The 23395-nt window shown below is 37.6% G+C and overlaps 1 protein-coding gene across 6 annotated transcripts in view; it reads right to left on the bottom strand.

The window, feature by feature from the left end:
* LOC133610589 (ras/Rap GTPase-activating protein SynGAP-like) overlaps positions 1 to 16540 on the bottom strand; it is a 73494-nt gene extending 56954 nt beyond the window's left edge. For 4 of the 6 annotated variants that reach the window (XR_009815899.2, XR_009815898.2, XM_061966997.2 and 1 more), the window contains exons 1-2: positions 15781 to 16540; positions 9452 to 9555 (exon numbers count right to left, since the gene is read on the bottom strand). Coding sequence is in view for 4 of the 6 variants with exons in the window: in XM_061966997.2 (XP_061822981.1) it covers positions 9452 to 9551 (100 nt within the window). In the remaining 2 variants the exon portion in view is untranslated. The remainder of the gene's footprint in view (positions 1 to 9451; positions 9556 to 15780) is intronic. The other 2 variants (XM_072914108.1, XM_072914109.1) reach the window with 2 other exon arrangements.
* Positions 16541 to 23395: the final 6855 nt, after the last annotated feature.

The following is a 23395-nucleotide window of genomic DNA, read 5'->3' as shown; positions in this document are numbered from 1 at the left end:
TATATGTAAGACAAGAACACATTGAAAACATGTTTTTATTTTTATGTATATGCATTATAATTTGTAATGTACAGCAAGTACAAGGTGGCTAACAATGAAGCTGATGGGAGTCATCTATTGCGCCCATAAAGCTCTCTAAAAAAACATCCAAAAAAATGTCAACAATACTCCATTTACATGTCGTGATCTGTATATTAATCAAGTATTAGCGATATGGTTATTATAAGCACTATAGCAGACAAAATATTTTAGCGATAACTAGCTTATGCAGCTATAGACACACTGAGTCGGTGAGCTGCTGCATCACCTCTAAGTTGGTAAAAGTTAATTCTTGATCATAAATGACTGATTTTTATAGTAGAATGTATACTGAGAACTTGGTCAACTTTGACTTTCAACTTAGACACGGAGAAGTCGAGAAAAACTCGAAAAGGCCCTTGTTTGCTCTTTTGTTTTTTACCTGCATGAAGATTATGATTCATTCTTCGTCTAAACTCACGACCTACCAATCTCAGGACGAACACTCTAACCACAAGGCTACTGAGCAGGTTATAGCACGTTAGCACTTAGCAATACTGCTACTAGCTAGACCTGCCTGTCACTTGGCTTCTAAAACTTGAAGCTCATCCTCCATATATGCAGGCTGAAAAATGTAAGGTTCTGGATCATAATTCATCCCAAAGTAGTCGTCGTTGCTCTTAAAGCACGCCATGATTAGTAATTGTCGTTATTGTTGAAGGGAAGAGCAACCTGTCACTTGGCTTCTAAAACTTGTAGCTCATCCTCCATATATGCAGGGTGAAAAATGTAAGGTTCTGGATCATAATTCATCCCAAAGTAATCGTCGTTGCTCATGAAGCACGCCATGATTAGTAATTGTCGTTATTGTTGAAGGGAAGAGCAAACGTGATGCATCAATGAAATTAATTAAGTTTAAGTCCCAATGATATTCACACACACACTAGGTGTGGCGAAATTATTCTCTGCATTTGACCCATCACCCGTGATCACCCTCTGGGAGGTGAGGGGGCAGTGAGCAGCAGTGGTGGCCGCGCCCGGCAATAATTTTTGGTGATTTAACCCCCAATTACCACCCTTGATGCAGAGTGCCAAGCAGGGGGGTAATGGGTCCCATTTTTACAGTCTTTGGTAAGACTCGACCGGGGTTTGAACTCACAACCTACCGATCTCAGGCTTGTGCCTCTGTATGCTTAAAATGAGCAACACATTTAAATATTACATGGTATTATGAATAGGGCAGCACAGTGGAGGAGGGGTTAGTGCGTCTGCCTCACAATACGAAAGTCCTGAGTAGTCGTGAGTTCAATCCCGGCCTCGGGATCTTTCTGTGTGGGGTTTGCATGTTCTCCCCGTGACTGCGTGGGTTCCCCCCGGTACTCCGGCTTCCTCCCACCTCCAAAGACATGCACCTGGGGATAGGTTGATTGGCAACACTAAATTGGCCCTAGTGTGTGAATGTGAGTGTGAATGTTGTCTGTCTATCTGTGTTGGCCCTGCGATGAGGTGGCGACTTGTCCAGGGTGTACCCCGCCTTCCGCCCGATTGTAGCTGAGATAGGCTCCAGCGGCCCCCGCGACCCCAAAGGGAATACGCGGTAGAAAATGGATGGATGGATGGATGGATGGTATTATGAATGTGCCTGTTACTACATTACATACAGTGCATCCGGAAAGTATTCCCAGTGCTTCACATTTTCCACATTTTATTATCTTATTCCAAAATTGAATAAATACATTTTTGTCCTGAAGGTTCTACACTCAATACCCTACAGTGTTTTATTTTAAAAATAAAAAACTAAGAAATTATATGTACACAAGTATTCACACCCTTTGCTCAATAGTTTGTTGATGCACCTTTGGCAGCAATTACAGCCTCAAGTCATTTTGAATACAATGGACAGCTATCTTTGGGCAGTTTCACACTTTCCTTTTTGATCACCTCTCTAGCTCCATGAGCTTGAATGGGAAACGTCGGTACACAGCCATTTTCAGATCTCTCCAGAGATGTTTCATGGGATTAAAATCTGGGCTCCAACTGAGCCACTCCAGGACATTTACATTTAGTTATCCTGAAGTCATTCCTTTGATATCTTGGCTGTGTGCTTAGGGTCGTTGTCCTGCTCAAAGATGAACCGTCGCCCCAGTCTGAGTTCAAGAGCGCTCTGGAGCAGGTTTTCATGCAGGATGTTTCTGTACATTGCTGCATCCATCTTTCCCCCTATCCTGATGAGTCTCCCAGTTCCTGTCACTGAAAAACATCCCCACAGCTTGATGCTGCCACCACCATGCTTCACTGTAGGGATGGTATTGGCCTGGTGATGAGCGGTGCCTGGTTTCTGACAAACATGATGCCTGGCCTTTACGCCAAAAAGTTAATCAGACCATATAATTTTGTTCATGGTCTGAGAGTTCTTCAGGTGCATTTTGGCAAACTTTATACTAAGAAATGACTCCCATCTGGCCACTTCACTATACAGGCTTGACTGGTGGATTGCTGCAGAGATGGTTGTCCTTCTGTAAGGTTCTCCTCTCTCCACAGAGGAATGCTGTAGCTCTGACAAAGTGACCATCGGGTTCTTGGTCACCTCCCTGGCTTGGGCCCTTCTCCCCCATTGCTCAGTTCAGATGGCCAGCCACCAATAGGAAAAGTCCTGGTGGGGGTTCCAAACTTCTTCCAATTACAGATGATGGAGGCCACTGTGCTCATTGGGACCTTAATGGCAGCAGATATGCGTATGCATCTTTCTCCAGATGTGTGCCTCAAGACAAGCCTGTCTCGGACGTCTACAAACAACTTTGACTTCATTATTGGTTTGTGCTCTGCCATGCAAATGCGGGACCTTATTTATAGACAGGTGTATGCCTTTCAAAATCATGTCCAATCAACTGAATTTACCATAGGTGGACTCCAATTAAACTGTGGACGATCTGTCAAAACAGGATGCACCTGATCTCACTTTGGAGCTTCATGGCAAAGGCTGTGAATACTTATGTAGACGGGATTTCTTAGTTTTTTATTTTTAACAAATGTGCACAAATCTCAAAAAATATTTTTTTCACACTGTCTTTATTGGGTTTTGTGTGTAGAACTTTGAGAAGAAAATTCATTTTCAAAATGAATTATTTTGGAATAACAAAATGTGGGAAAAAGTGAAGCGCTGTGAACACTTTCCGGACGCACAGTATGTACTTACATCATGTATTAAAAAAAAGGCTTTTGGGTGTTTTTTTGAGCACTGTATAGGCGTAATTGAGCGAATCCCATTTCCTCCATTGTGAGCTGACCTTTGCTAGCATTTTATTTTTTGTTAGAATGCATAAAGAAAAGAAAGGCATAAGTGTCATTGTATTACGTAAGAATTGTGAATGATACACAAAATATTCCCCAAAAAAGCAGTTGTCCTTTAACACTACAAAATATTGTCAATGTATAAAAGTTGATTTTTTTTAATTTTTTTTTTAAAGGCAAAGTCTTAAGAAAATAAATCAGTTTTTGTGGTTTTTTTTTATTTTTATCTTTTTTTTTAAAAAGAAGTCTACACTTTTCCACTATTTTTGTGCGACAGTAAAATATCCATGTTGTCTGTTTAGTACAACTGCCTTTCAATAAAAAAATTTGATATTTTTTAAACGTGAACATAGTGTGATGCACATTTTGTCATCTTCTCACAAATGGGGTCAAATTCAGATACATTAGTGCCTCAATTTACGAGAAGCAATATAATAAAATGTAGTAAAAACAACTACAGTAGTTTTATAAAGTAATGTAATAATGTACAGTATTTACCTTGACGAGTAGATTTTTTCGTTATCTCCTTCCAACTTTTCCGTATTTTCATGGCTAAAAGTCTATTGTATAACATCCTTGGCTGGCGGTATTGCCTCATTCTGCTTCAATATGGTGCAGACTAGCAGTTCCACACTCCAACTGCTTTGCCAATTTAACTAATAATTATCTACACACGCAGTCAGGTTTTTGATGATGTTGTTCTTTAATTTAATGAATATCATCCTCTTCTTCTTCTTAGCACCGTCCTTCACACTCACTTTCTTCCTTCCCGTAGTTGAAAAACAAGGTTGTGTTGATCTCGAGCTGCAAGCTAAAGCTAGTGAATAAGACCAGATGTTTTGGTCAGATCTTACGGGGTTCACTGTGACTGTGTTTTTTGTACGCTAACTAATAGTGGGGATGCTTGTAACTCAAATATTTCCTTGAAACATAATTAACTGAGACAGCTCGTATCTCAAAACACTCTTACGTTGAGGTACCACTGTATTTTTGAGAAAAGGGTTGGCAGATTTTGGTAAACATTTTGAAATGTTATGAGAAACTTTATAATTTTTTACTTTTGCTTGAGGAAAAATGATTTACCGTAAGTTCAGAAGAATAAAGTTATTAGTTTGTTAGTTTTTTTTGGAGAACTTATGTTGCAATCTTGCAAGAATAACATTTCTAAAAAAAAAAAGGTGTAATCTTATGACAAAAACCATGGGGTTTTTTTTTGTTGTTTTTTTTTTTTTTTTTAAAGCCACAAAAATGTTATAATCTTAATAGAAATAGTTTGAGAGAGGAAACATAAAAGAAAACTACATCAAAGTTTATATATGAAGTAATCTGCAGGTACATCTCAGTAAAAATTAGCTATGAATGGTACTATTGTGATTATTAATTATATATAAATGATTCAACATCTCTGCTTCAATTCTGATCCATTTAAGGCTAAGAAAGTTTTTACGTTTTTTCCTGTTGTAATTTTTTTATTATATAATAGGGAGTTCATTTTATGGAATACATTTGAATTTAGGGTTTTACTAATTGTAATCATGAAAAGAAAACAAAAAAACATCAGTAGAATAAGAATGTAAGTTTTGAAATTAAGCTACTGAAAAAATTGTACTTTTTAAAACATATTTTTATTTATGGGGATGTACCTGTACTATATGTACAGTATATATTTTGAGGGCAGCGGGAAAGTATTCACAGCGTTTCATTTTTTTCACATGTGATGTTAAAAGCTTATTCCAAAATGGAATAAATCCATTTTTGTCCTCAAAATACTACACACGATACCCCATATTGGAAATGTGAAAAGTTGTTTTTTTTAAATTGTAGAAAAATGTATTGAAAAAATAAATAAATAAATCACATGTATATAAGTATTCACAGCCTTTGTTTACTTCTTTGTTGATGCACCTTTGGCAGCTATTATAATCTCAAGTCTTTCTGAATACAATTCCACAAGTTTGGAACACCTATCGTTGGGCAGACCATTCCTCTTTGCAGCACCTCCAAGGGAATCTGCACTTTTTTTGGAATTTTGCCTATCGTTCACAATCATTATGAGCGACAAGTACACACTTATTTTTTTTCTTTAGATTTCTAAAGATGATCAAGAAAAGCTTGAAAGATGCGGCCAATAGGAGTAACTATTGTAGCCTTCAAAACCCTCCAGCAATTTATATACACACTGCAAGTACATGTATAATGTAGTAACAGACACGTTCATAACAAATGTGATATATTCAATATTTACCGTATTTTGGTAATTTTAGGCAATACTGGAACTTATTTCCTCTGCGCATTTATTTCCTTTTCCATAGCAACGCACTTCCGACTTTCGGCAGCAAATGAGTGTTCCTACTTGCGGAAACAAACGCAAGTGTGTTTTCAAATCATGGCAGACTTGGTAACAGACAACGAAGACAACTATTTTTGGTCAAATGAGGATTCACAACCTTATCTTTTTGAACCTGAATGTATGGAGGATGAGCTGCTGCTTATAGAAGCGAGTACGAAGGAAGGGTGAAACGGAGCAGACTGAAGAAGAGAGAGTGAGGTCGGCTTGACTTGGTCATGTTGCAAATGTGGAACTTTGGCAAAGTTACACATTTGAAATAAATTAATTTTGCTTACCCAAAACTACTGGAAACATCCTCAGCCAGCTTGACCAAACAGACAATTGTCCATCAAGTAAGTCACTATATTCTTGATCATGATACATGCAGCACATTACCGTACAACTACAGTTCATACACTGTCAGGGCTAGCTGTGTACAAACAAAATATGAAATGTGGGCTAATACTTATATATAATACTATAATATGATTGTTTATGTTTTTCAGTCAGTACAGCTTGTCCTATCGCAGTGTGTTGTCCATTATAACCTCAAAAGCCATTCAGCTGTTGCTATCTTACGGCTAATGCCGTAGCACGGTGATGTGTTTCTACGCTAGCAGAACAGTTCCTCAGTGTTTGTTCTTACAATAACAATGTTGCTACAGCTTGGTTATTATACAGGTTACGGAACGTAAATAAGTATTGTTGGCGGTATTTGGATGCATTTTTAAAGTGATTTAAAGGCACAATGAATTCCTCCCATTAGCTGCATTGCTAGCCACCTAGAACGAGCTGATTCATACAAGTTAGAATGCAAAAAAACCTAACTTTTGTCTTCTTGTCTCTCATAAGGATTGTGAACGATAGGTAAAATACAATTTTAAAAAAGTGCAGTTCCTTTAAGCTTCATCAGATTGGATGGGAAGTGTTGGTTTTCATCTAGGATGTCTGTACATTGCTGCATTCATCTTAGTCTAGTCAGGGAGGTGACCAAGAACCCAATGGTCACTCTGTCAGAGCTACAGCATTTCTCTGTGGAGAGAGGAGAACCTTCAGGAAGAACAATCATCTTTGCAGCAATCCATCAATCAGACCTGTATGGTATAGTGGCCACAAAGAAGCCATTTCTTCGTAAAAAGTTTGCCAAAATGCACCTGAAATACTTTCAGACCATGAGAAACAAAATTATCTGGTCATGTTTGTCAGAAACCAGGCATCGCTCATCACCAGGTCAATACCATCCCTACAGTGAAGCATGGTGGTGTCAGCATCATGCTGTGGGGATGTTTTTCAGTGGCAGGAACTGGGAGACTAGTCAGGATAGAGGGTAAGATGAATGCAGCAATTTACAGACATCCTGGATGAAAACCAATGCTTTTCATCCAACCTGATGGAGCTTGAGAGGTTCTGCAAAAAGGAATGGGCAAAGAGGAATAGGCGAAACTGCCCAAAGATAGGTGTGCCAAGCTTGTGTCATCATATTCAAAAAGACTTGAGGCTGTAATTGCTACCAAAGGCACGTCAAAACGCATTGTACAAAATGAGGGCTGGGCTATATGGTAAAAAAAAAAAGAAAAAGAAAAAAGAAAAGGACAAGCGGTAGAAAATGGATGCATGGACTATTATTTTTTATCAGATCATCCAACCTCGATTAAAATCACTTTTTTTTTTATTAGAGCAGATTGTCCCATGCAGGATTATACGGAGTACCGCATTCCTACGGTTTACAACTTCAGTATCTCATAACAGACATTTCCACCATGTTTGATCAAGGTAATATGTGCTAACAGCTGACAACTCTTATTTTGTTGAGATAGATAGATATATGTACCCCGCCTTCCGCCCGATTGTAGCTGAGATAGGCTCCAGCGCCCCCCGCGACCCCAATGGGGATAAGCGGTAGAAAATGGATGGATGGATGTATATTATATTAGGGCTGGGCGATATATCGAGTTTGTAAGACATATCAATATATTTTTAAACAAGATATGAATTTAGAAAATATCGGAATATCGATATAATTTATTTCATGGTAAATAAAATTACCTAATGCCATTTATTTGTTTTTTCCTTGTTCTCCCCAGCTCCCCCTCCATGGGCTACTGAACCCCTCCCCTTCCCTTCCTACTTCCAAGACGAACTTGCATGTATAAGAACATCCATGATTGGTTGGTTGTTCACTATGATGAGTCACGATTGGTTAGGGACAGGCCAATCAGAGGCAAGATAGGGCGGGTCATTGAACCAGGAAAGGAAATCACAAAGTGTCTGTCTGCAAATGTATTTTTTTATCTGAGTTTGATACATTTTGTATTATTTGCACAGCTATGTTATTTTACGTAGAAATAATATTTTTCAATTTTATTTATGTTATGTAATTCTGTACTACAAAAACAGTTTCTTTTCTCTGCTGTTACTACCCATCTTGACTAACTGAGTAAATAAAAGTGCCACTGACTGTTTAAAGTACAGTTGTCATTCAGTTCAATTTCAGTGAATATCGCTCAAAAATGAATATCTTTATATGTATACTTTCACCAAAAAATATATCGAGATATATATCGAATATCGAATTTAATTAAAAATGTATCGAGATATACTTTTTCGTCCATATCGCCCAGCCCTAATTAATTAATTAATATATATATATATATATATATATATATATATATATATATATATATATATATATATATATATATATATATATATATATATTTGTAATGTGTGTGTGTTTTACTAGACGTACAGATAACCCACGCTACGGTTTGTACATGGTTTTAGGCCCACGATTTTGCTTCTTTTTCGGTAGGTTTGTTTTCGTCTCAAAGCTATTTTGTTTATTTGCTTGTCATCACAAACATTCTGCAGTAAACAAAGTATAATTGGTGTATTGAATACTGTAAGACTTTTATTTCAAGTTAACATTTAGTAAACAACACTTTCAAATGGTAAATTATTTGTATTCTTTAATTGTGTACATCAGTGCTTCTCACCTGTGCTTTGGCAAACGGCGACCCACATTGTGGAGTTTTTAAAACTCTAATTTTGTATCTTATATTGAATGAAAATACATGAATGCGCAGTTTGAATTTGAAGTACTATTAAATAATGTGTACCAACACAAAACAAGTTTAATGATTATGTCAGGAACAAATTGTTTTTTTTATCCACAAATAAAAAGAACACAAAGTGTCAGTCTGTAGAGTTTTTCTTTATAATATCGGTATACTGATACTATTGTGCTGGTTACTCCAACAGCAGGAGCACATTTCTTTAGTACATGTTGTATCAGGGGAGTGAAATCTTTGCAGACACAAACAAAAAAGTCTGATTAAAAATATTTATATAAAAAAAATGCCTTTTCTGATTAAATTAGTGGGTGGGTTGATTCTGTTGAATTTATTCCATTTTGGAATAAGGCTGTGACATAAAATGTGGAAAGGGTAAAGCGCTGCAAGTACTTTCTGGATGTACTGAAACATTATTTTCTTTATTATGATAAATTTTATGTGGATATTATTTCTTCTATGGATTCGTTAGTGTGTGGATGCTCACCAAAATCTAAAACAAACATCGCATACAAAAATCCAGATGAAGCAAAAACTGTAGACAAGTAGCAACACACACACAAACACACGAAAACACAGACAAGCCCACACTAAAATATATATAGATGTATATTGTATATTGGTCGAGGTACAAGACTGAACAGAGAAGGGAGGTCAGGTCCACGTGCAGCTGTGTGTGTATCGGTGTGTGTGTGTGTGTGTGTGTGTGTGTGTGTGTGTGTGTGGGCTGGAACACACTCACTTGGGGTCAAAACGCCAGGTCCACTACAGCACACCTCCACTTGACCACCCAACCCAAACTGACCCTGATGTGGGAGCCACGACTTTGACGATGTGTCCATGCAGCTACGAGGCACACAAAGTCATACAAGTACACTATTATACTATATTAATATATTACAATATCATTTATGCTGTACGTCTATGGTTTTAATGCAATGTAACACAAAGCTGCTTGCTAGAAATCATTAGCTCAAAGAAAACCCTGGTAGTAGTTGCATTGTGAGTAACAACTAAACTCCACAATTGAAGGACTCCATCGTGACAAAATGCTACAATACTTCATGTAAAAAATAATTCATGTTGATCAAATGAAAATCCAACTCCATTCACTCATTTCCACATGCACACCATTTTTTAAGAAAAACTTTTTTTTTTTGAAGAAAAAGTTAAAATTATCTCCAATTTTTTCTAATAAAGCAAAAAGAAAACAGAGTAATTAAACTTTGTCAAACTTTTTGATACATGAATGTAATTGAAAAAATAAAGTTTTGGTTATGATGCTTTTTTTAATATTTTATTTATTTTTTAGGTTATTAATTGAATATAATAAATTCAATGCATAAACATAAAACATGTTAAAATATATAAAATATACATTTTTACTAATGCCCATGTCTAGATGCCATCATATGTATTATATGTTCTTATACTATTTAGTTTTTGTTTAATTCTCAAGTATTAGCTTTAGATCATATGTTATATTTTGAACTGTAAAATAGATTTTAAACTATAAATCTTTAGTGAAAAGGGTGCATGAATTGATTAATGATAATTTTATTTATACTTGACTTTTTGGGGGGACTTTAAAGCAATTTTCTGCGTCAAACATCTCATATTTTTAATGCCATCATCCTATGTGACAAATCAAAAGCGCACATCTCATCACGGTTGCCCTTTGCTGCCCTAAATGTCAGCATGGATGCTGCTCAGCCACAAGCTGTTACAATGATTAATTGATGGGACTTTTTTTTTGCATATAATATTTTAGATCCCACGTGTTATTTCCTGATTGGAGTGCATTCAAGTTGGAAGTCAACTGGGGACGGCAAGAGGTCAGACTGTGTTGCCGTCAATTACAGTTTGGGCACATAAAATATCTTGTTTTCCCGTGGTAAAAACATTAAGCAATGGTGGCATAATAAATCATGGCTCACTAACGATATACTATAACATTTTGCTTTTGTTTTAGAACATTCTCAAAGGCTGAAAAATGTTTTTGTCGGAGAACGTAAGCTGACTACATGAGGAGCGGCACAATCTAGCATCCAATTACAGTGCCTGAGTAGAATTTACTTATTTTTTCATTACTGTTCGTTCTTTTGTGGGCTTTGCTCTTTAGTAGACATGTAAAATGAGTTTTAGATCACTAAAAACTGAATTTTGGGAACCAAAATAGACAAAAGGTAACAATGACACAGGTAAAAATTATGAAAAGAAGCAGATGTAGAACATTTTTGAATTTTTACAATAGAATTAACTTACAAGAAAAAAAAAGGTTCAACTATATAAAGAAAAGTTGTAATCTTACAAGAAAAGAATTGTAATTGGAAAACTAATTAGCAATTTTTATACTGAAGGTCGTAACTTTACCAGAAAAAAATTATATTTTATAAGAAAAAAAGGCCTAATTTAAAATTTAAAAAAATTATTTTAGAAAAAAAATGTGCAGTTTTACAGAAAGTCATAATTTTACAAGAAAAAATCTGCAATTTTACAAGAAGAAATGCTGCTATTCTACAAGAAAAATGCTGCAATTTCACAATGTAAGTAAATTTTTACAATGAAAAAAGTCAAACTTTTACATGACGATGTCGCAATTTTACAAGAAAAATAAGGCATAATTTAACAAAATTTTAATACCAAAAAGGTCATAATTCATGAGCAAAAAAGTTTCAATTTTACAATAAAAACTGTTAATTTACAAGAATGCCACCACGCCTCCATTTCTAACAAACCAGGCAGTATCATGCTAGCTTTAACCTTTATTAGTTCTACGTTGTACAAACTAATCAAATTGTCGAAATATTTTGGGATGGATGAATAGATTTATTCCGGCTGGTGGTTGGCTTCAAACGTTTTTATGGTAAGAGGTCACAGCGCCATATGTTGCTTTGGCATGCACTTGACAGCTTGAAAGACAGAAGATATTGATGAGGAGCAATAAGGTTCATGTGGTTTATCTTAATCATGCAGGAGCATTTATCACTCAATAATTGTGATGTGAAAGAACATGAATACCTAACTCATATTTTAGCGCCACTAACTAATAATAATGATGTATTTTAATAGAGACATTCAAGTTCATGTGGAAATGCCAAAGTAATCCTAAAGGAGCCTTTCTGTTTTGTTATTCATATTTGTAAGGAGGGGGGATTTAAATATTCCAAAGTATTTTGAACGCTCTCATCTCTCACCAAACATGGCATTTCCTGGCATGAATTATTAATTGAGCAAAATGAAACTCAGGGTATCAAAGAGAACGATTTGACTCACGTTTGGCTTGGGTAACATTTTAAACGCACATTTGGAAATTGGCATGGCAAGAAATAGCTTAAAAAGTGCAACTTCTAAATGTGAGATGTTTTCCCCCTAATGAACACTGACATTTGTGATTACACAAACAATTTGGTTGTAGGAAACTGAAATTATTACTCAAGTTTTTCACAAGAGAACGTTTTTTTCAAACACCCTTTATCACAAAATATCTGCCATAGTGACTTTTTACAGAAGCTTTAAGCTTTGAAGTCAGTACAGTAAAGTGCAACGAACGTAGGACAGGATAGGCTTTCTGTTCTTTCCACCAGTAAACTAACCAATGCAATAAAAAAAAAATACGACCTGTTCCTACAATACAGGAAAAAATTGTTATGTTTTTATGAAAGTTCAAAGACAGGACATTTACAGAAAACTAAATAAGAGTGTGGTTTTCAAATTTTTAATCGCCGTAAAATAAAACCTGTTAGAGATATTTTAAGAGAGGAAAATACATATAGTGGCTCAATCATGTGTTTTCCTTATCAGCATGTTTAATGTAGTTTCTGTTCTACATGTTTTCCTTTGTGAAATTGTAAAATATAAAGATGTAAACTAAAACAAAAGGGATATGTTGAAGCTGGTCAAAGATCCTCTATAGCAGGGGTGTCAAACTCGTGTTCATTAGGAGCCACATTGCAGTTATGGCTGCCCTCAGAGGGTCGCTTGTTACAGTGAATATATAAGAATTATAGTGTATAATCAATCGCCTCACTATGTTATTGCACAATTCCCAATGGATTAGATTTTTTTTGTACGTACAATTAATGGATAACATACTTGCTTTTGAAATCATAAGTCAGAGTAACAAACATTTTATTCTAACAAAAACTGCTTGGAATAAATGGTAATAATGCAGGGGTGCTGCAACTTTTTCCAACATGCTAAAAAGTCAAAGTATACGGGGGCCATTTTGATATATTTTTGTATTTTGTAAAGAAAATGTTGAAAACAGACATTACATATATTTAAAAACCACACAAAATGTACTTTCATCAATTATTACACAGGAAAAATAAAACTACAGTTAAAACGTGAAAAGAAAAAAAACGTAATGAGAAAACGCTGACATTTTGATATTAATAACTAAAAATACACTGTCAAATATAACAAAGCTGACCCTAACTGTTTTCTTTAAAGTCTGGATATTAGAGATGTCCGATAATGGCTTTTTTGCCGATATCCAATATTGTCCAACTCTTAATTACCGATTCCGATATCAACCGATACCGATATAAACAGCCCTGGAATTAACACATTATGCCTAATTTTGTTGTGATGCCCCGCTGGATGCATTAAACAATGTAAAAAGGTTTTCCAAAATAAATCAACTCAAGTTATGGAAAAAAATGCCAACATAGCACTGCCATATTTATTATTGAAGTCACAAAGTGCATTATTTTTTTTAACATGCCTCAAAACAGCAGCTTGGAATTTGGGACATGCTCTCCCTGAGAGAGCATGAGGAGGTTGAGGTGGGCACGGTTGGGGGGGTAGGGGGTAGCAGGGGGTGTATATTATAGCGTCTCGGAAGAGTTAGTGCTGCAAGGGGTTCTGGGTATTTGTTCTGTTGTGTTTATGTTGTGTTATGGTGCGGATGTTCTCCCGAAAGGAGTTTGTAATTCTTGTTTGGTGTGGGTTCACAGTGTGGGGCATATTTGTAACAGTGTTAAAGTTGTTTATACGGCCACCCTCAGTGTGACCTGTATGGCTGTTGACCAAGTATGCCTTAATAGCATTGTGTGGGGCATATTTGTAACAGTGTTAAAGTTGTATATACGGCCACCCTCAGTGTGACCTGTATGGCTGTTGGCCAAGTATGCTTTAACAGCATTTCCAAGTGTCTGTGAAAAGCAGTAGATATGTGATTGGGCCGGCACGCAAAGGCAGTGCCTTTAAGGTTTATTGGCGCTCTGTACTTCTCCCTACGTCCGTGTACACAGCGGCGTTTTAAAAAGTCATACATTTTACTTTCTGAAACCAATACCGATAATTTCCGATATTACATTTTAAAGCATTTATCGGCCGATAATATCGGCAGTCCGATATTATCGGACATCTCTACTTGATATACAATGTCCTTTTTCTCTTTTACGAAAAAACAAAAAACAAAAATCCTCTAAATGGATCCCGCAAATTTTTACTTTTCAATGTTGGTGGTAGAAGTTTGGACACACCTCAGTTATTAGTACCATTTTTTTAATTTTGCTTTTTCATCACTAATTTTTTCTTTTTTTTTTCTTTTTTTTTTGCATTTTTACTGTTAATTTTTTTATTCAACAATATGCTTCGGACCAACAACACTGGAGCTGCGGGCCACACTTTGAACACCCCTGTGTTAGTGTAATGTTTTTTGCATGGTCAGATGGTTCTCAAATTTAAATTACATGCACTTTTTTGGTCTAAATTGAAAGAACAAATACGTTTTAGTAAGAAAGATGAAGTGCTTCATTAGTGCACATCATTTCCAGGCTTTTGCGGGCCGCATAAAACAATGTGCCCGGCCAGATCTGGTCCTTGGGCCTTGAGTTTGACAAATGTGCTCTATAGCAGGGGTCCCCAACCTTTTATGCACCGGGGACCAGTGTAGGCATTATTTTCACGGCTCGGCCTTCCACGTGTGCCAGATAAGTATAGCAAACAAGTGCATGAAAAATTAATACATAAAAAAATTCACCATAACGTTGAATTAGTGGGACCTCCTGGCCTTTTCCCTTTGCAAAAAAGCTCTCCACTCATTTTTGCTAGTTGTAGTAGTTTTTTTGGCTTTGGTATCTAATGAGTTATAGTTGATACATCACATTCAAGGACAAGAGCATGGATATATATATAATAAAGCTAGAAATACTTGCCATTTGATCCAATAGATTTCTGTGGATTTCTATTTCCATTCTAAAAGTTACGTAATCATATTTTGTGCAATATGTCATACGTAGATACACGGTTAGCTTTTTTTGGGTCCAATTTTCCTTGTGTAAATACATCTGTTATTGCTAACTACTTGTGTAATACTATATGCAATACTACCAGCACTTTAACTTACTAGGCCAAAGGAGATGTGTATTTCCTTCCTTCAGCACAAGTATTATATGCAACAATTTAACACTTCTCCATCTGCCTTATGCACTTTAACTACTATGGTCACTTTGTTCCTGATCCGCCCTGATCTTAGGTCATCAACCTGCCGCGGACTGCAGATTGAACCAAGCTTTTGGCTACAATTCGGCACCTTTACATTTTATGTTTGTTAATGTGCATTGTCCCATGTAACGAAGATGTAACAAATATAGCAAATGGTGACTTCCTATCAGTTTTATTATACATCAATGAACAAGCTTATTGGTGTGTCTGGTGGGACTGGCAAAAGTTAAGTAGGAGAAAATGCGGTCGGTTATACATTTAATGTTTCTGTGCGGCCCGGTAGCAAATGCGTCACAGACCGGTGCCGGTGCCCGGACCGGTGGTTGGGGACCACTGCTCTATAGGACAGGAGCGCTATACTGCCAGGTGAGTATAGGCCTCCTGTACGTCATTTGTGAAATGTTGTATTTTAAAGAAAGAAAAAAAAAAGTCTCCCAACCATGCGATAATCACAATTAATAATACACAGGAAGAGATATGAATATTTTGCTTGCACTCTTAGCTTGTTGAATTGATAGCTGTCAATCAACTGAACTTTGTCATCTTTGCAGAGGTGCCTAGTGTTTTGACATGTGTGTGTGTGTGTGTGTGTGTGTGTGTGTGTACAGTACTCACCCTGTAAAAATGGGGGTGCTTCTTGGGGATGAAAAGAGCTCAGTGGCATCAATGTCTGCAGTCTCTCAGTGGGTTGCCACGACGATGGCTTCCAACAAGTCCAGGCCAGTGTCGTTGATGTCTCCCTTCTGTGACCCCTCACTCATGAAGCCTCACCTTCTCCTCAATAGCAGGTGTGAGTGTGTGTGTGTGTGTGTGTGTGTGTGTGTGTGTGTGTGTGTGTGTGTGTGTGTGTGTGTGTGTGTGTGTGTGTGTGTGTGTGTGTGAGTGTGTGTCTCAGTGGGGTGTTTTAAAATGTCCCTACAAGCAGCATCACTTCCATCACTCTTCTTTAACTATCTTTGCTCATGATGCGTTCAAGGCACCTGGAATCAGCAAACCCCAGCACTTTTTACCCCACCGAGATGAGATGGTTGGTGTACCGGCGCCACATCCAGAGCAGGTGACCCTAAAACCACACACACACACACTCATTCACACACACACACTCATTCATTCAGAGGGACATCCAAAAGTAAACATCGAGGTTGAGTCCAGTCGGTCCACATCGCAAGCCAGTGTGCCGCCAGTACATTTTTTCCACTTCCTTTCACTCGCTCAGTTCCGCCCCCGTCCTTAAAAAGCAGCCAGTCGACTAAAAATCCACAAACACGTCCAGTAAAGTCCGAGGTCTAAGCAAAACGAGCCGGCGTCCGTGCGGCATGAGCAGCATCAGTCACACCTAATTGTGATTGAACACAGTGGCGGCGGAGGCAGGAGGAAGAGGCGCTCGCTGAACGGATGCGCTTCTCCCCGGAGGGCGGAGATAGAACGATAGATGGCACGGAAGTGGGGAGGAAGCAAGCACCGCCTCCGCGAGTGCTCTATTCCCGCTGCAGGAACCCCACTGCGCCGCTTAATTGGAAGGAGATTGGACGGCGTGATAAAACTCAAATTACACCCCGAGTGTGTTTAATCCCCCACGATGATTCCAATAAGCACGTAGAACGTATTACTGACGAATATTTGTGAGAGAGAAATGTTTTCACACTGACTGGAAAATACAGCATTTTTTTGTTTGCAGTTTTTCCCTGTATGCGCTACGGTGGCCGAGAAAGGTCAAAACATTTGCAAATTTGACCAACAACTTTTTGACATTTGTTTAACATTTTATGAAATATTTAATTGTATTAACGAGTAATTAACCATCAAAAGTTGTTTAAGTTGACCAGATTGTCGTAATTTCAGGTCGTGCTTGTGAGAAAATACTCATTCTGAAAGAGCATATCACAGTAGCTCCTTTGAATTCATCATTGTAACTGAGCTACTGTGTGGAACAATTTCCCTTGTGGATCATTAAAGTTTGTCTAAGTCTAAGTCTATTTTACCAAAATAAAAGTAGAGCTTTGCTTTTAAATAAACAATAACCCTAACCCTAACCCAAACCCAAGTGCAGAACAATGTCAACAAACACAGTGACCCTCTGAAGCCCCAGGATGCTATTGCACAAGCCTGTCTGCTAAAACAATAACATGAAATAATAAACATTGTTATTGATGTATATCCATCCATCCATTTTCTACTGCTTAATCCCTTCGGGGTCGCGGGGGGCGCTGGAGCCTATCTCAGCTACAATCGGGCGGAAGGCGGGGTACACCCTGGACAAGTTGTCACCTCATCGCAGGGCCAACACAGATAGACAGACAACATTCACACTCACATTCACACACTGTGGCCAATTTAGTGTTGCCAATCAACCTATCCCCAGGTGCATGTTTTAGGAGGTGGGAGGAAGCCGAAGTACCCGTAGGGAACCCACGCAGTCACGGGGAGAACATGCAAACTCCACACAGAAAGATCCTGAGTCCGGGATTGAACCCAGGACTGCCCAGGACCTTCGTATTGTGAGGTAGACGCACTAACCCCTCTACCGACGTGCTGCTATTTGATATATATTGTATGATATAATACAATGTAATATAATATAAATTATATAATATAATATAATTTATATACAGTAAACAAACACTAGTACATTCAAATGGATGAATAATACAAAAAGCACCCTGTATTTGTGACCTAGGGCTTCAGTATTAAACAGAGAGTGAGGAGAGGATATTCACTGTAACCTCCCATTTGTGTAATGCTCTGACCCCAACCCCAATTTATTTGGTTTAGTTCTGCTTTGTTTAAGTATATGACATTGGTCTGAAAGCAGGACTTTGTTTGTGGTCAACATTTTGAGCAAAATGTGATAATATATTAACACCAAAGTCTGTGTTTTCTTATCATGATTATTTTCATAAGCTTACTATAACATTTTAATACTTTTCATTATATTTTTTAAACCTTTCACACCGCTATGTCCCCACCCTTGTAAAGCTGAATTCGTCTTGAAGGCAAATAAGGTATTTATTTATGCTCTTTCAGCATTTTCTTAGGCACAATTCAATAAAACATCAGTAGAAGAGGACGCATATTAGAAAATTACCTTACCTTCTTTTTCATGCAGATCCGCCCCCATTTTGGAGATCCGAAATGTGCTGAAACTCACCAGTAAACAATCCCAAAATTACTACTGCGTCTATAATGGAAGGAATTGTATGTGTAGACATTGTTTTTCGGTGCAGAACAATGAAGTGCCAATTTTGTCAGCAATCGAAGGACCCCGTAAGGTATGTTACTCACCGTGTATCGCGTTTCTCTTCTTTGTCGCCAGGTCAAGTGGGGGTGACATCGGATGGGGTAGCTGCGGATGCAAATGTTAGCAACACTAGCATAGCTATGTGAACTATAGTGCTAACATTACACATTATATCTGCACATCATGCTTGGTTAGCCTATTTGCTTAAGAAAAACATAAACTCTCACTTTTGTAGCTGACGATAGTTAGCAGAGCCCCATTAAGGCTTTATTTTAAGATGTGTAGCTAAGCCTGCTTTTGTTTCTCAAAGCTATCCTCCATCGAGCTAGGGGGGAGGTTTTTTCTTCATGGTGTCACAAAAATCAAAAGCGGATGATAGATTTTTCTGACGTTTGCTGCTTATAAACCGACTCTATTAGGAGATAATTTACTGTTGAACATCCTGTTGTGGTTTTAGATATGGGCCGCATGGGCAATTCCTTGGGGGGCGCGGACAGAAGGAGGGGCAAACTAGAAAATTCATATTCATTTGTGCTCAGCCACCAATGCAGTGAAATGCAGGTAGATAAAACACTTGCAACTTTTGCATAATAGAGGACTAAACAGATTGAAAACTTATGACACAGTAGCACAGTCTTAAATATAGAGTACGAGTGAAACAGCATACTATTTGTTTTACTCTCTGTCCTCCCTATTCACTCTCGTGTTATTCTCGTGCGCACACATCACCATGGAAACTGACGACAGATTTTTTTTTAAAGCAGAATACACAAGAAGAACTACTTGGATGATGGGCAAGGGTGTATTGATAGTAACACAGCCCACTACTTTCATCAACTTTTAACACACACACACACACACACACACACACACACACACACACACACACACACACACACACACACACACACACACACACACACGGTATCTGCATTGTTTTTTCTTGTGATCTACTCCTTCATGCTCAACCTTCACACACGCATCTCCATGGAAACTGATAAAATAATATATTGTCTGCAAAAAAGGAGGCATGGATGGTCAGCAGGAGGGATTCAGCAGAAATAAAGCAACAGAACGTCTTTGTTAGGGACGTCTTACTGGAAGACTGCAGAAAGAGTGGACACCATAATCTTGAGGTGCATGAAAAATGTCTGCCGCTTATAACTGCTCCCCTCACCTCCCATTGGGTGATCAAGGGTGATGGGTCAAATTCAGAGAATAATTTCGCCACACTTAGTGTGTGTGTGACAATCATTGGTACTTTAACTTTTTAGCACTGAGACTGTATGTATTCACGTACTATAGTTCCGCAAAGGAAACACGGTGCGTTCAGTGACAGCAGAAGAGGCCGGCAAGGGATTGCAAGTTAAAGAGAGAGGACAAGGGAAGGAGTACAGAACAGTACACCACCTACACTCCGTCTCCATGGCAACTACCACACTAGAACCAGCGCTCCTCTGCCAAGTGTACAGTCGGCCCTACGATGTGAAATGTTTTTTTGGGGCTTTGCAGGTCAGGTTTAATGGAATTAATGACGACGATGCAACGCATCCATTAGAGGGCTGTTGTGTGTATTGAATTGTCTCAATGTGGTTGGTTATATTTGGAATCGAGTTAGAATGTGTTTGTGATGCGCAATATTTGTGCATCTCGCCGCGTGATGATGATAGTTGCACTGGTGTCACACTTTTGTTGCTGTCACAACAAAACTAATCAATTAGCAGAGCTGGGTAAAGGAATTCTTTGTTTTGTCACACTTTAAATTATTTCTTAGTATTATTATATATTTTGCGCTCCAGAGGCGTCTTTATCAGCTTGGTTTGTGGCCCTGTATTCATTTTTAAGACATAATAGATATTACACTGATTGCTTTTGTCACCAATTTATACATATATATACATATATACATATACATATATATACATATATATATATATATATATATATATACATATACATATATATATATACACATATATACATATATATATATATACACATATATACATATACATATATATACATATATACATATATACACACATATATATATATATATATATATATATATATATATATATATATATATATATATATATATATATATATATATATATAAAAACACATATATATATACAAACCCCGTTTCCATATGAGTTGGAAAATTGTGTTAGATGTAAATATAAACGGAATACAATGATTTGCAAATCCTTTTCAACCCATATTCAATTGAATGCACTACAAAGACAAGATATTTGATGTTCAAACTCATAAACCTTATTTTTTTTTGCAAATAATAATTAACTTAGAATTTCATAGCTGCAACACGTGCCAAAGTAGCTGGGAAAGGGCATGTTCACCACTGTGTTACATGGCCTTTCCTTTTAACAACACTCAGTAAACATTTTGGGAACTGAGGAGACACATTTTTTAAGCTTCTCAGGTGGAATTCTTTCCCATTCTTGCTTGATGTACAGCTTAAGTTGTTCAACAGTCCGGGGGTCTCCGTTGTGGTATTTTAGGCTTCATAATGCGCCACACATTTTCAATGGGAGACAGGTCTGGACTACAGGCAGGCCAGTCTAGTACCCGCACTCTTTTACTATGAAGCCACGTTGATGTAAAACATGGCTAGACATTGTCTTGCTGAAACAAGCAGGGGCGTCCATGGTAACATTGCTTGGATGGCAAAATATGTTGCTCCAAAACCTGTATGTACCTTTCAGCATTAATGGCGCCTTCACAGATGTGTAAGTTACCCATGTCTTGGGCACTAATACACCCCCATACCATCACACATGCTGGCTTTTCAACTTTGCGCCTGAAACAATCCGGATGGTTCTTTTCCTCTTTGGTCCGTAGGACACAACGTCCACAGTTTCCAAAAACAATTTGAAATGTGGACTCGTCAGACCACAGAACACTTTTCCACTTTGTATCAGTCCATCTTCGATGAGATCAGGCGCAGCGAAGCCGACGGCGTTTCTGGGTGTTGTTGATAAACGGTTTTCGCCTTGCATAGGAGAGTTTTAACTTGCACTTACAGATGTAGCGACCAACTGTAGTTACTGACAGTGGGTTTCTGAAGTGTTCCTGAGCCCATGAGGTGATATCCTCTACACACTGATGTCGCTTGTTGATGCAGTACAGCCTGAGGGATCGAAGGTCACGGGCTTAGCTGCTTACGTGCAGGGATTTCTCCAGATTCTCTGAACCCTTTGATGATATTATGGACCGTAGATGATGAAATCCCTAAATTCCTTGCAATAGCTGGTTGAGAAAGGTTTTTCTTGAACTGTTAAACAATTTGCTCACGCATTTGTTGACAAAGTGGTGACCCTCGCCCCATCCTTGTTTGTGAATGACTGAGCATTTCATGGAATCTACTTTTATACACAATCATGGCACCCACCTGCTCCCAATTTGCCTGTTCACCTGTGGGATGTTTCAAATAAGTGTTTGATGAGCATTCCTCAACATTATCAGTATTTATTGCCACCTTTCTCAACTTCTTTGTCATGTGTTGCTGGCATCAAATCCTAAAGTTAATGATTATTTGCACAAAAAAAATGTATTATCAGTTTGAACATCAAATATGTTGTCTTTGTAGCATATTCAACTGAATATGGGTTGAAAATGATTTACAAATCATTGTATTCTGTTTATATTTACATCTAACACAATTTCCGAACTCATAAGGAAACGGGGTTCATATATACACACATATATATAAGTGAAGTGAAGTGAATTATATTTATATAGCGCTTTTCTCTAGTGACTCAAAGCGCTTTACATAGTGAAACCCAATATCTAAGTTACATTTAAACCAGTGTGGGTGGCACTGGGAGCAGGTCGGTAAAATGTCTTGCCCAAGGACACAATGGCAGTGACTAGGATGGCGGAAGCGGGGATCGAACATGCAACCCTCAAGTTGCTGGCACGGCTGCTCAACCAACCGAGCTATACCGCCCCATATATATATACATATATATACATGTACATATATATATGCATATATACATGTAAAAATACATATACATATATATGTACTGTATATATATACGCATATATATATATACACATATACATGTATATATACATATATATACACATACATATACACGTATATATACACACATATATATATATATATATATATATATATATATATATATATATATATATATATATATATATATATATACATATACACATATACATATATATACAAACCCTGTTTCCATATGAGTTGGGAAATTGTGTTAGATGTAAATATAAACGGAATACAATGATTTGCAAATCATTTCAACCCATATTCAGTTGAATATGCTACAAAGACAACATATTTGATGTTCAAATTGATAAACTTTTTTTTTTTTGCAAATGGTCATTAACTTTAGAATTTGATGCCAGCAACACGTGACAAAGACGTTGGGAAAGGTGGCAATAAATACTGATAAAGTTGAGGAATGCTCATCAAACCCTTATTTGGAACATCCCACAGGTGTGCAGGCTAATTGGGAACAGGTGGGTGACATGATTGGGTATAAAAACAGCTTCCCAAAAAATGCTCAGTCTTTCACAAGAAAGGATGGGGCGAGGTACACTCCTTTGTCCACAACTGCGTGAGCAAATAGTCAAACAGTTTAAGAACAACGTTTCTCAAAGTGCAATTGCAAGAAATTTAGGGATTTCAACATCTACGGTCCATAATATCATCAAAAGGTTCAGAGAATCTGGAGAAATCACTCCACGTAATCGGCATGGTCGTAAACCAACATTGAATGACCGTGACCTTCGATCCCTCAGACGGCACTGTATCAAAAACCGACATCAATCTCTAAAGGATATCACCACATGGGCTCAGGAACACTTCAGAAAACCACTGTCACTAAATACAGTTCGTCGCTACATCTGTAAGTGCAAGTTATAGCTCTACTATGCAAAGCGAAAGCCATTTATCAACAACATCCAGAAACGCCGCCGGCTTCT

This window comes from Nerophis lumbriciformis, linkage group LG11, assembly GCF_033978685.3.
Source record: "Nerophis lumbriciformis linkage group LG11, RoL_Nlum_v2.1, whole genome shotgun sequence".
Classification (NCBI taxonomy): domain Eukaryota; kingdom Metazoa; phylum Chordata; class Actinopteri; order Syngnathiformes; family Syngnathidae; genus Nerophis; species Nerophis lumbriciformis.
This window is presented reverse-complemented; position numbering and strand designations above follow the sequence as displayed.